General features: G+C 63.7%; 1 protein-coding gene across 2 annotated transcripts; it reads right to left on the minus strand.

Moving 5' to 3' along the window:
* Positions 1-1288: 1288 nt before the first annotated feature.
* VAMP8 (vesicle associated membrane protein 8) lies at positions 1289-7099 on the minus strand. Of its 2 annotated transcripts, none has more exons than XM_008173926.4 (3): positions 6960-7099; positions 3688-3849; positions 1289-2589 (listed from the first exon to the last, which is right to left on the minus strand). In XM_008173926.4, the coding sequence occupies exons 1-3, from the start codon at positions 6960-6962 to the stop codon at positions 2446-2448; spliced, it is 309 nt and encodes a 102-aa protein (XP_008172148.1). In that variant the 5' UTR covers positions 6963-7099; the 3' UTR covers positions 1289-2445. The 2 variants fall into 2 exon arrangements, with proteins under 2 accessions (XP_008172148.1, XP_065440376.1); XM_065584304.1 differs by lacking the exon at positions 6960-7099 and adding an exon at positions 6430-6560.
* Positions 7100-10537: the final 3438 nt, after the last annotated feature.

A 10537-nucleotide genomic window follows, 5' to 3' on the forward strand; every position in this document is an offset into this window, starting at 1 on the left:
CCCTCTCCCTGTGTGTGTGGGTGGGGGGGGAAGGTCACCCAGTAATCTCCCCTCCATTGGCTACAGCATGTGGCCCCTGGGCAGTCAGGGCAACATCAGCCTTCACCAGCTGCCCTTGCCAACTTCACCCACATGGGCACTGGTGACAGCCTCGGGCACTGGCTGCAGCCCCACAGGGCTGGGGGGACCCAGTGCCATGGGTGATGTGTCCCGCAGCACCCCCCCCCCATCCCCACCATGGGATCAGCCCATTCACAGGGGATGGAATAGCATCGGCTATGCTTTCTGTATAGGAAATGCTAAGGTGGGGAGAAGCAGCATGGGCAGGGATAGCTCCGAAATCTGCCTCCTCCAACCTCCGGCCCCATCTTCACCACAAAGCGGCTGGAGGAAGGGGACACTTGCTGGTGCTGGTCACCACGGCCCCCTCCCAGCCTGGCCTGTGCCCAAGCAGATGCTTTACGTCTCTCCGGCAGTGGGAATCAGGGACAACAAAGAGCAATAACCTGCTGTCTGTGGGAGGGGCTTCAGCCCATGCGAGGGGTTGGGGTGGGGCAGGGCCGGGTCCTCACTTCATACAGGTGTCATATCCCACAGGGCGGGGCTGTGGTGAACACTAAGGGGGCTCCTCAACAAGGCACAGACAAACGCTGGGGGTCTCTCTCTAGTTCTCCGCCTGCACTGTCACCATTGAGATTCTGCCTTGGGTCAAGCAGTCCCAGGAGGGAACGCTGCGCCCTGCCCCACATGCTAGCCCCAGCCCCTAGCCCTCCCCCAGCTCTCACAACCAAGCTGCTGCCACGTTTGTGCCAAGAGACATGGGCAGGATCCCTGGGTTCTCTTCCTGGCTCTGGCACGGCCTTGGCAAGCCACTTCCATGCCCCAGTTTCAGGGAGTGCAGCATGGCAGATCCTCACCTGGGAGGGGCCCTGGAAAGAGCTGGGGGCAGGGCTGGCTGCCGGGCGAATCCTGCACTCTCAGCACAAGAGGGTGAGGGGCTGAGGGTTACAAGTTGGTCACGGCCTGGAACGCAGGACCACCACAAACATCCCTCCCACCTCCCGCTCCCCGGGCCAGCACACTGCCAGCCTGTGCAGTCCCAGCCTCTCCCAGCAGGGGGCACTGTGGGGAGCAGGCGAGCAGCACAGGCTGGTGCAGGGATCCCAGCTACTCCAGACCCAGCCTCTCCCAGCAGGGGCCACTGTGGGGAGAGATTCCACCGGGACTCAGCAGACAGAACAGAGCAGAGGCGGAGGCTGGTTCCTTCCAATAAATCTCTATTCTCCAGTGAGGTATAAATACATTTATTACAGGGAGCGCAGCCTGCGTCTCTGGGGGGCGAGGGGGGGGGTAGCAGGAAGACTTGGCCTCCCACTCCAGGGTCGGGGGGGGGAGGGAGGCTCTGTAACTACTTCTACTGCTCGGCACAGGGGACCCCCCCCCCCGGTCCGATGGGGGAGCCTGGTCATAAAAACCTAAGATCCACATACACAGCCAAACTCAGGGCATGTGGGGAGGGGGCGGGGTGATTGAGGCTGCAACAAGCTCTGCTCACCCCTCCCTGCCCCCCAGTCGACAGGGCATCCGCCAGCTCCCAGCTGCTCCCCTTGGCAGAGTCTCCCCCTGCAGGCAAGAGGGGGTTACTGCACCCCCAAGAGCACCTGCCTCTCCAGGCAGGACAGGGGGTGCACAGACTATTGGGGTGCCATGGGGTGGCGGCAGCTATGAGAACCTAGGGTGTGAAGCCCATGAGCCCCTGGCCTGGACAGACAGAGGTTGCTGACAAATCCCCTGCCCCCTCCTGCAGGGATCTCTCCTCTCGTTATTTATTAAGGCAAAAGGTAGATCGCTCCTTGCGGGGCTGCGTCTGGCTCAGGACAGAGCAGCCCTTGCCCACGCCCAGCTCTGCCACAGAGAGGGCACGTGCGGGGAGAGGGGGGCGGGAGAGCATTCCCCAGATCCAAGCCCATCACCCTAGCCCCAGGAGCGCCTTCTCCCTCAGCTGGACGAGAGCCAGCCACACTGGGCAGAGGGCACAACCCCGCCCCGTGGAGCCGAGTTGGGGGGCCACGGCCATGGGCGGCAGATCTAGCTCCGTTGGCCACATGGAGAGGGGCTGGGAGCTGCTCCCGCGTGGCTTGGCTCTGCCAGCCTGGGAACACCGATGGGGGTGCCCGGGAAAGGGTGACAGAGGGCTTGGGGGAAGGGAGCTGGGCAGAGCCAGAGGGAGCAGGGGAGTTCCCCTCAGGGGGCTACAGTCCCCAAGGAGCTTTCATGGAGGCAATGGGGGTCAGGGTACGAGTGCCCTCCCCCTCCTGGCATAGGGAGGGGCAGCCTCAGGGGGCTGACAGGAGGCGTTGCCCCCCCCCCAGCCCAGCGACCCTCAGGCAGTGGGGACAGGGAAGCTGTGGAGTGGGGGAAGAGGAAGAGGCTGCGGGGCGTAGCCTATGTGGGGATGACGTTGGTGGCGAAGAGTATGATGAGGATGACGATGATGGCCACAATGACGCAGATGATGGCGATCATCTTGACGTTCTTCCACCAGTACTTGCGGGCCACCTTCTGCGAGGTCGTCTTGAAGTGCTCAGACTGGTGGGAGATATGGGGGAGTTAGCACTGTGCTGACCCAGAGCCTCCAGCCCCTGCCTGGCTTGGCCCTAGGCAGCTGGACAGCCCCCCACCTGCCGGGGGCAGCTCTAACCAGAGGGATTGGGGGGGGGGGGGGGGACATCCGCACCCCCTCAGGGCGAGGCTGCACCTGGACACAGACTCACTGGGCTGGCAGATCGGACCAGCACTGACCTTCATCCATATCTACACAGGCCACCCCAGTTCGGTGCTGGGTTACCAGACGCACCCACCGTCAGAGCCAGCACTGGGGGGTTCACCGGGGCATTTCCTCCCGCTGCAACTACACCGGGCCCGTGGTGGGCCTGGGCTCTCCAGCGTGGCGGATAGAAATCCAGTTTCCACCGCTTTAACTCACATGGGCAGATCTGCAGGCACGAGCAATGGCAGCAGGCGGGTCCACATGCGGGTGCTGCCCCAGCTCCGCTCCTCCAAGCCAAACCGGCGCCGGGGAGCTATGGGCACGTTATTCCAGAGCTGACCACCAGAGGGTGCTTGTGTTTCCCTCGGCAGCTGCTGGCACGGGCCCGGGCTGAGTGCTGAGAGCCTCAGATAAGCAGCGCCAGCGCGGGACAAAGGGCAGCGCAGGGACAGCGCCTCGCTGGCTGCCAGGGTTTATCAGGGGCTGAGCAAACAGCCCCGCCCCGCGGGGAGCGGGCGTCATGCAATGCACGTGGGCAGGGACCAGAGGACTGGCAGGATCCGAACTAGAGTGAGACGTCACTCGCCCACCCCCGCCGAGCAGCCCTGTGCCTGCTTGGCACCGTCTCCACGGCGGCAGCATGCCCAGCTGAGCCTGTTGGGGCAGCAGCGGAGCCCCCACAGCGAGGTTAGGGGTCACGGCAGTGCCCAGGCCTGTCTTAGCTTGGGTGGCACCAGAACCAGGGGCACCCAGTGCCAGGCCTTTGCCCCAAACCCCCTATCGGGCTCCGGCCCCCACCCCCTGGAAATCAACTCCAGACTTGGGGTCCCCATGACCTCACCAGGAACCTCATGAGCACAGGGTCGGGGTCTCCCCCAGCCTGCTGCTCCCCGGTCCCCACCCCCACCAGGGCTCACCGTCGCCTCCAGGTCCTCGGTCTTGTTCCGCAGGTGGTCCAGGTTCTCGCCCCGCGCCAGGATCCGCTCCACGTTCTGCGACATGATGTTTTTCACCCCCTCCACCTCGCTCTGCAGGTTCTTCACCCGGTCTGTCGCCATCCCGCTGCCAGCAGTGCCCTCCTGTAGGGAGAGCGCCCGCCAGGGGTCAACAGGAGAGCGGCTGTGGGAGCAGGACACTTGGCCCAGGCAAAGCCTCTGGGGGCCCAGAGAACGGAGGTCCAAAGGCAAAAGGGGGAGGGGCCCTCGAGAAGGGGCCCAGCTGCAGCCCTGTCCCTCTGAGGAGCTCAGAATGCTTCACAGACTCTGTTCGAGCCCACAGCCTACCACAGGAGAACAATCTTGTGCGGAAACTGAGGCAGCTGACATAGCAAACCCAAAGGCAGGGGCAGAACCAGGAATAGAACCCAGGAGTCCTGTCTCCCAGCATCCCCACGCAGCACTAGGAATAGAAGCAGGTGTCCTGGCTCCCAGCCCCCTGCTCTAACCACTGGACCACAGCACTTCAGCCAGCATAAGGAAGGGAGAGGAGACAGCTGGGGAAGGAGGGTGCCCGGCCCAAGGCCAGGGGGATCCAGGACACCGAGGCAGAGCTGTGGGCACAGAGGCTGAGGGAGGTCCCACAGGGCAGGACTGGGCTGGGGGGAGCTCTCTGGGAGATGGAGCAGAGCACCCCCAGGGTGATTGCCCTTCCCCTCCTCCCCCCAACACTTATCACTGCGGAATGTCAACAGGGAACTTCCAGCGCCCTTGTCACATCTCCACCGCCAGCCGGACTCGCCCAGCCGGTCGGGTCGGTCCCAGCAATCTCCCCTCCTGCAGTTCTGCCCTCTGCCTGCAGGGGGCACGGGGCAGCAGGTGTGACACCGCCAGCCCAGGGGGGCCCAGGGCAGAGCCCTCTGCAGGGGTGGAGAGGGGGCTGTCTCCAAAGCTCTGCTTGGTCCTTGCCTCCTGCGGAGAAGAGACCCAGCAAACTCAGCCCACCCAGGGACCTGCGACAGCCCCAGGATGGAAGCACCCCCTGAGCCTGAGACACCCCCCGGGGGGGGGGGGCAGGGTCAGAGCCACCCCCTCGTCTCCTCCCCCTCCTGCTGAGCCTAGTCCAAGCGGCTGGGCTGGTCAGACCCAGGCATGTCGGGCTGGGCGGGTCCCAGGCCGGAATCTCAGAAACGCTGCCCTGGGCCAGCGCCCAAAGTACGTCAGGCACCAGGGAGCAGAGCCAGCCCAGGGCAGCACTGCCCAGTGCGGGCCAGAGGGAGCCCCATGGGAGCCCCAGGGTCTGTCTGAGTCCAGCAGCCCGCAGAGAGACTCCCCTTTAGACTGGCCCTGGCAGGCAGCACGACTGACACCTCCCCTTTCCGGCCGTTCATAGCAGCTCACCCAGGACCCCCCTCAACCCCCCAGCACCTGCTGCATTTAGCCCCCACCATGCCGATCCCCCAAATCTGACCCCGTTTTTAACCCAGGACAGGTCCAGAGGTGGCCAACATGACTCTAACGGGGGGTGCAGAGACCCCCACCCCATCCCTGGGGAGGTGGAACCCCAGGCCCCCAGCAGGAAGCAGACAGCAGAGGGCCCAGAGCACCCCTCCATTCCCACTGCGTGGCCCCTTTAAGGGAAACCTCCCCAAATCCCTACCGCACCCCTCACTGCCAGGGCACCTTGGCAACACCTGGGGCGCCAGAGCTCCTTCCCTTAACCCTTCAGATCCCAGGCAGCTTCCCCCCCCCCCGGGGGGCTCTGAACTGGGGTGTCCTGCGCAGTCAGCACCGGGGCCAGGAATTAACCCCTTCTCTCCTGACTCAGGTGAATTAGTGACCCCAAATGCAGGGAGCTGGACGTGCCAGCGAGCCTGGGCTGGGGGGGACGGGGACGTTAATCTTTTGCCTTCTGCCCATTTGCTTTGCAGCTGCTCACAGACAGCTCAGATGGACAGACCATGGCTCAGAGCCTCTGTCCCCCTCAATGGGGGATCACGGCTAGGGGGGGCCTCAGCAGCACCAGTCCTTTGGCAACCGCCCCCTAAAGACCGCCCCCTAAAGACCCCCCAACCCCCAGCCCCCTGCATCTTCCCAGCCCCCGCCAGCCCCACACAGCAGGTAGCTCAGGCCAGGAGCCCCCTTTTAGACCCAGCCCAGCTGTAAAGGACGCTATGGCCTCCATCCACTCCACCCGCCAACGCTGCCCCCAAACGCCCACTGAGCCATCTCCCCTCCCCAACATCCCACCCTGGCCCCAAAACAGCTCTGCAGTTCCAGGGGCCTGTCCCCCACCTGTGCCCGGCTCTGGCTGCAGAACGGGGCTTGGGCACTGCAGTACCCCGAGGGCGCAGGAACCGTTAGGCCGCCCACTTCCTCTTTCTAGGCAGCTCTGCAGGGATGGGGGGGGGGGGGGGCTGATGAGACCCAGCGTCCTGGGCGGGGGGAGAAAAGAGAGAGGGCCATGCAGCTCAGAGCCTGTGGATCCATGGGGGGCCTTGGCACTGGGCACAGGACACAGGCAGGAGCCTGTTACTTTGGAGATGGGGGTCTCTCTCTGGGCTCAAGAATGACCCTGCTCCTGCGCCCCCTTTGAGACGCTGCAGACCCCCCACCCCCATTCCCTTCCTAGAAAATATCCCAGCTGCCCCTTCCCCTCCCCACGCTGGCTGCAGCCATCTCCCGCCCCACAGCAATCGCTACCTGCACCCAGCCTCTGCTTACCCAGGCACTGCCCGGCCGTCACCACGGAGACGGCCCAGGGAACAGCCTACAGCGCCGAGCGCGCAGTTCGGGTCCCTTGTCTCAGCCCCCACTTTCTCCCTCTGTCACCCGGATCCTGTCCTGTGTCCCCCTCCCCCCAGCAGCCACCAGACAGGGTGGGCCACGCTCAGCTACACCACAGTGGGTGTATGGCCCAGCTGGGAGCCAGGACTCCTGGGTTCTCTCCCCAGCACTGGAGAGGAGGGGGACAGGTGGTGGTTAAGCTCAGGCAAGTCACTTAACACCCCCCCCCCCCCGCAGCGGAGAAGGGGCGGGGGAGGTGTGTTAGTCAGGCGGGATCCCCCCGCCCCCAGCAGCTGTTTCCAGTCCGCTCCCCCCCCCGGCCCGGCAGCCGCTGTGCAGCCAGCTCCCGAGCCGATCCCGGGACCCTCCCCGCGCGGAGTCACTCCGGATCCCCTCCGGGCACCAGAGACCCCTGTAAAGGGGGGGACTACTGCCCCCCGCCCGCGTCCCCAATCCCGGGCACTCACCATGCTCTAGGGGGCTCCGCTCTCGCCTCTCCGGACACTTCCTGGTGCGCGAAGTTTCAGCCCAAACTTCCTGCTTCCTGCAGTGCAGTGCAGCCCAGCCCGGCCGGTCCCCAGGTGCGAGGGGCGGGCCCGGCTCCTGCCGCTGCCTTTAAAGAGACACGGGCCGGGTCCGGCTCCCCCAGGCGGGGGGATCCAGGGGGTTCGGTCCCCCTGCCCCGGCACAGAACCCAGACATTGGGCCCCCAGTGATGGACTCCAAGCTTTGCCTGCCCCCCGTGTCCCAGGCACCCCCAGGTCACAGCCGCCCCCGCCCCCCCGCTAGGTCATTCACAGACCTGTTCAGGAGATCCAGCTCCCCCCCCCCCCCCCCCCGGGGCAGCCCCGATCCCAGCAGGTTGGTTCTGTGCACTGGGCTAGCGCTTTAGGGTTAAGGCTGGGGCCTTCCCCCACAGTGGGCTGTGGCGGGTCAGGAGTGAATGGCATCGGCAGAGCTGGGGGCCCAGGAGTAGCAGGGGTGAGGGGCATTGGCAGAGCTGAGGGCCCAGGAGTAGCAGGGGGGTGAGGGGCATTGGCAGAGCTGGGTGTCCAGGAGTAGCAGGGGGCTGTGAGTCAGGGGTGAGGGAATCCGCAGAGCTGGGACAGGAGACTCTCCTGGGTGGGGGAAGCTCTGCCCACTCCGTGTCCCATCCCAGCCTGGCTGAGACCAGCTGGTACAAAATGCTCCTAGGGCTCAGGCACGTCTAACGAAGGTGGATCTAGATGGAAACGGCCCTGCCCTGGCACATGGAGCTGATCAGAGCCCAGCGCTGCTCGGAGCAGATGTCCCCAGGGCTGAGGCTGCTGAGTGGAGCTGGTGCGGACCCAGATCCAGACGTCACTGAGTGGGACAGGCTTTGCTCGGCTAGCAATGGTGGTGCCTCGCTGGCAGACTGTAGGCCCGGACACATTGGCAGGGTCTGGGTGCGTGGGTAGGGACTGCTGGGCTGCTGCCCCACTCTGGGGAGAAGCCCATCTATCTCCAGCACTAACACAAGTGCCCATCTCCTGCTTGTACACACCCCCAGGGGGTGTCAGGCCCCTGCCCTGTGTTTGACAGAGAGAGGGATAAACTCTGCCCTCAGGGGATACTGGGCTGAAGAGGAAGCCAGCTGAGGTGGGGGATGGGGCCCAGCAGCTGCTGTCCCCCCCTGGGTTTGGAGATGTTGCCGGTGGGGAGGACAGTGGGGGGCCGGGTCCTGCTGCTTGAGGGGCTCTGGAGGATGCTGGTGCATGGATTGTTGGCTTTGCACGGCCTAGTGGCTGCCTGAACCTGGTCTCCCAGCAGCCCCCAAGCCCTGTGTCGCCCACCCTGCCTCTGGCACTGGTGCAGCATGGGGATTCCTGTTACCACCTCAGCTCCTGCTCACGCATCTTCATCGCCTGATGGGTGCAATCCTGACATACCCTGCTGCCTCCCCACCCCAATAGCCCCAGCTCCCTGCAAACAGGAGAGCCAGCAGGGGTCACAGGGACACAGCCCCTCTCACAAGAAGGCCTCTGGTGCCATGCTGCCCTCTCTCTGGGTTAAGGAGGTTGCTCCCCTCCAGCCTCCATCCCCAAATCACCTCCACAACCAGGGCATCTCCTCTTTCTTTTCTGTTACAGTCGTAATCAACTCTCATGCTCCAGGGTCAGGCAGGAATCCCTATCCTGCTATACAGTATCACGCAACAACTACGGGCAGCATGGGCGATTGGGTTTTCCAGTGCTCCTGAAGCAGCTCGTGCTGAAGATAGGTATGGGAGTGGATGGCTTAGGGTTGATCTGCTCTAGCCCTGCCTGCTCCCAACACGGAGCACTTTGTTTAAACCTGATGGAAACTGACCTGACGTAACTGAGGGAGGAACGGGACAGACGCAAGCCCAGGAAAAGGCTATTTCAGTGCAGTGTTTCCAGACGGCTGAAGCTGAGCCCCGCTTTGTGGGAAATTAATCCAGCCATGCCCCCCTCCCCGTATCCATCTCCCATGCTGTCCCCCCCGCCAAGCCCTTTGTACTCTGATCCTTCCTCTCCCCTCTGGAATAGTGAAGTGTTGCCATTTAAAGTGACAGCAGTGGACACCGGAGCTAGCCCTCACTGGAACAAATGGGGCTTTCATCCCGCACGCTCGCTGCTATTGCTTTGGGCCCTCGGCAAACTCAAGTAGGTGTTGCACTGGTTACCCCCGGGGCAAATCCTTCATCTCCGAGCGATTGGCTCAGGCTCTCTGCAAACTCAGGCAGTTTTCCTCAGGGTCACCAGGGAAAAGTTTTCTTCATACCGAGAACATGGAGTCTGGATTTTGTTTTGTAGCAAAAGCCGCAGCTGTGGGAAACGTTGGGGAGATCTCTCTGTCCCCGTGCCCCCACCAAGCTGGTCCTTTCTGCCTCCTCCCCCTCAGGTCGGAGCCACAGAGAATGTAACATTACGTATAAATATTTGCCTCTTCCCTTCAAAGTGGACGAGCTTGAAGAACCAGCCAGGCTGCACCTGGCCGAGCTCTGCAGTGGGAGCAAAAGGTGTTGGGGTTTCTACAGGGATGGGGAGCAAAGCAAAGACCAGGCCGTGTCGCCCCCTGCTGGCAGGATGGAAATGCAGATGAGAAAGGCAGTTGGGTGGGAGGGAGACGTGTGGTCGGTGGTTCTGCAGGCCGCACCCCCAGCAGCCTCTGTTTACAGCTTTCCAGCCCTGGGTAATTGTCGGTATTAAAAGTCTGTGTTGGTTTACGACTCTGTGTTCGGTGACCCAAAGCAGCAGTGCTGGTACCTGGCCCTTTCCTGCAGGATCCCAATGAGATTTATCAACATGAAGGGCCTCCTGCCCGCCCCCCGCCAAGAGGAGGGGTCAGTCTCATCAACCCCATTCTACAGCAGGGGAAACTGAGGCATTGAGAGGGGAAAGGCCAGAGTCACACAATGAGTCAAGAACAGAACCCAGGAGGGTTTTATTAGGTTTGAGCCCCCAAGCCCCTGCTCTAAGCCCTATATCACACTCCCTTCCCAGAGCCAGGCACAGAACCCCACTCCCAGAGCTGGTAAAACCCAGGAGCCGCCCCGCCAGCTCTAACCAGTAGACCCCACTCCCCTCCCCGGGCTGGTAACAGAACCCAGCACTCCTGCCCCCCAAGGAGTCTTCCCCCAGCCCCCACACTAGCTCCGCCTGGTGCCTGTCACGGAAGCAGGGGGACAATCTGATTAGGGCCCCACTCTTAACGACTGTCTCCTTATCTCAGGAGTTACTCGCGATAAGAGGCCGGCCTGTTACCCAAGCCGGCGTAAGGCCGTTACTGGGCAGGGACCCGAGTCTGCCGGCCGAGGAGCAGCAGCAGCATAAGCGGGTCCCAGCCCCAGCCTCGCACCCCCGGCCCCGGCCTGCCCGTCTCTCCAGCGCCGTTCACCCACCACCCCGCCCAGGCGGCCAGCAGGGCCCGGCCAGCCGCGCAGAGGCCACGTGGAGCGGTCGGTCCCCAGGCCAATTAAAGCCGCCCCGGACTCGGAGCTCAGGGTGGGACCGAGCCTGGGGGGTCCCGGGGGCGCCAGGACCCCGAGCGCGGGGCTGTC

The sequence above is a fragment of the Chrysemys picta genome, chromosome 2 (assembly GCF_011386835.1).
Source record: "Chrysemys picta bellii isolate R12L10 chromosome 2, ASM1138683v2, whole genome shotgun sequence".
Lineage (NCBI taxonomy): Eukaryota > Metazoa > Chordata > Testudines > Emydidae > Chrysemys > Chrysemys picta.

Coding starts and splice junctions, on each gene's coding strand:
- VAMP8 (XM_008173926.4), bottom strand. Junction 2,590..3,687: donor CCGAGGACCTGGAGGCGACG/GTGAGCCCTGGT, acceptor ATCTCCCACCAG/TCTGAGCACTTCAAGACGAC.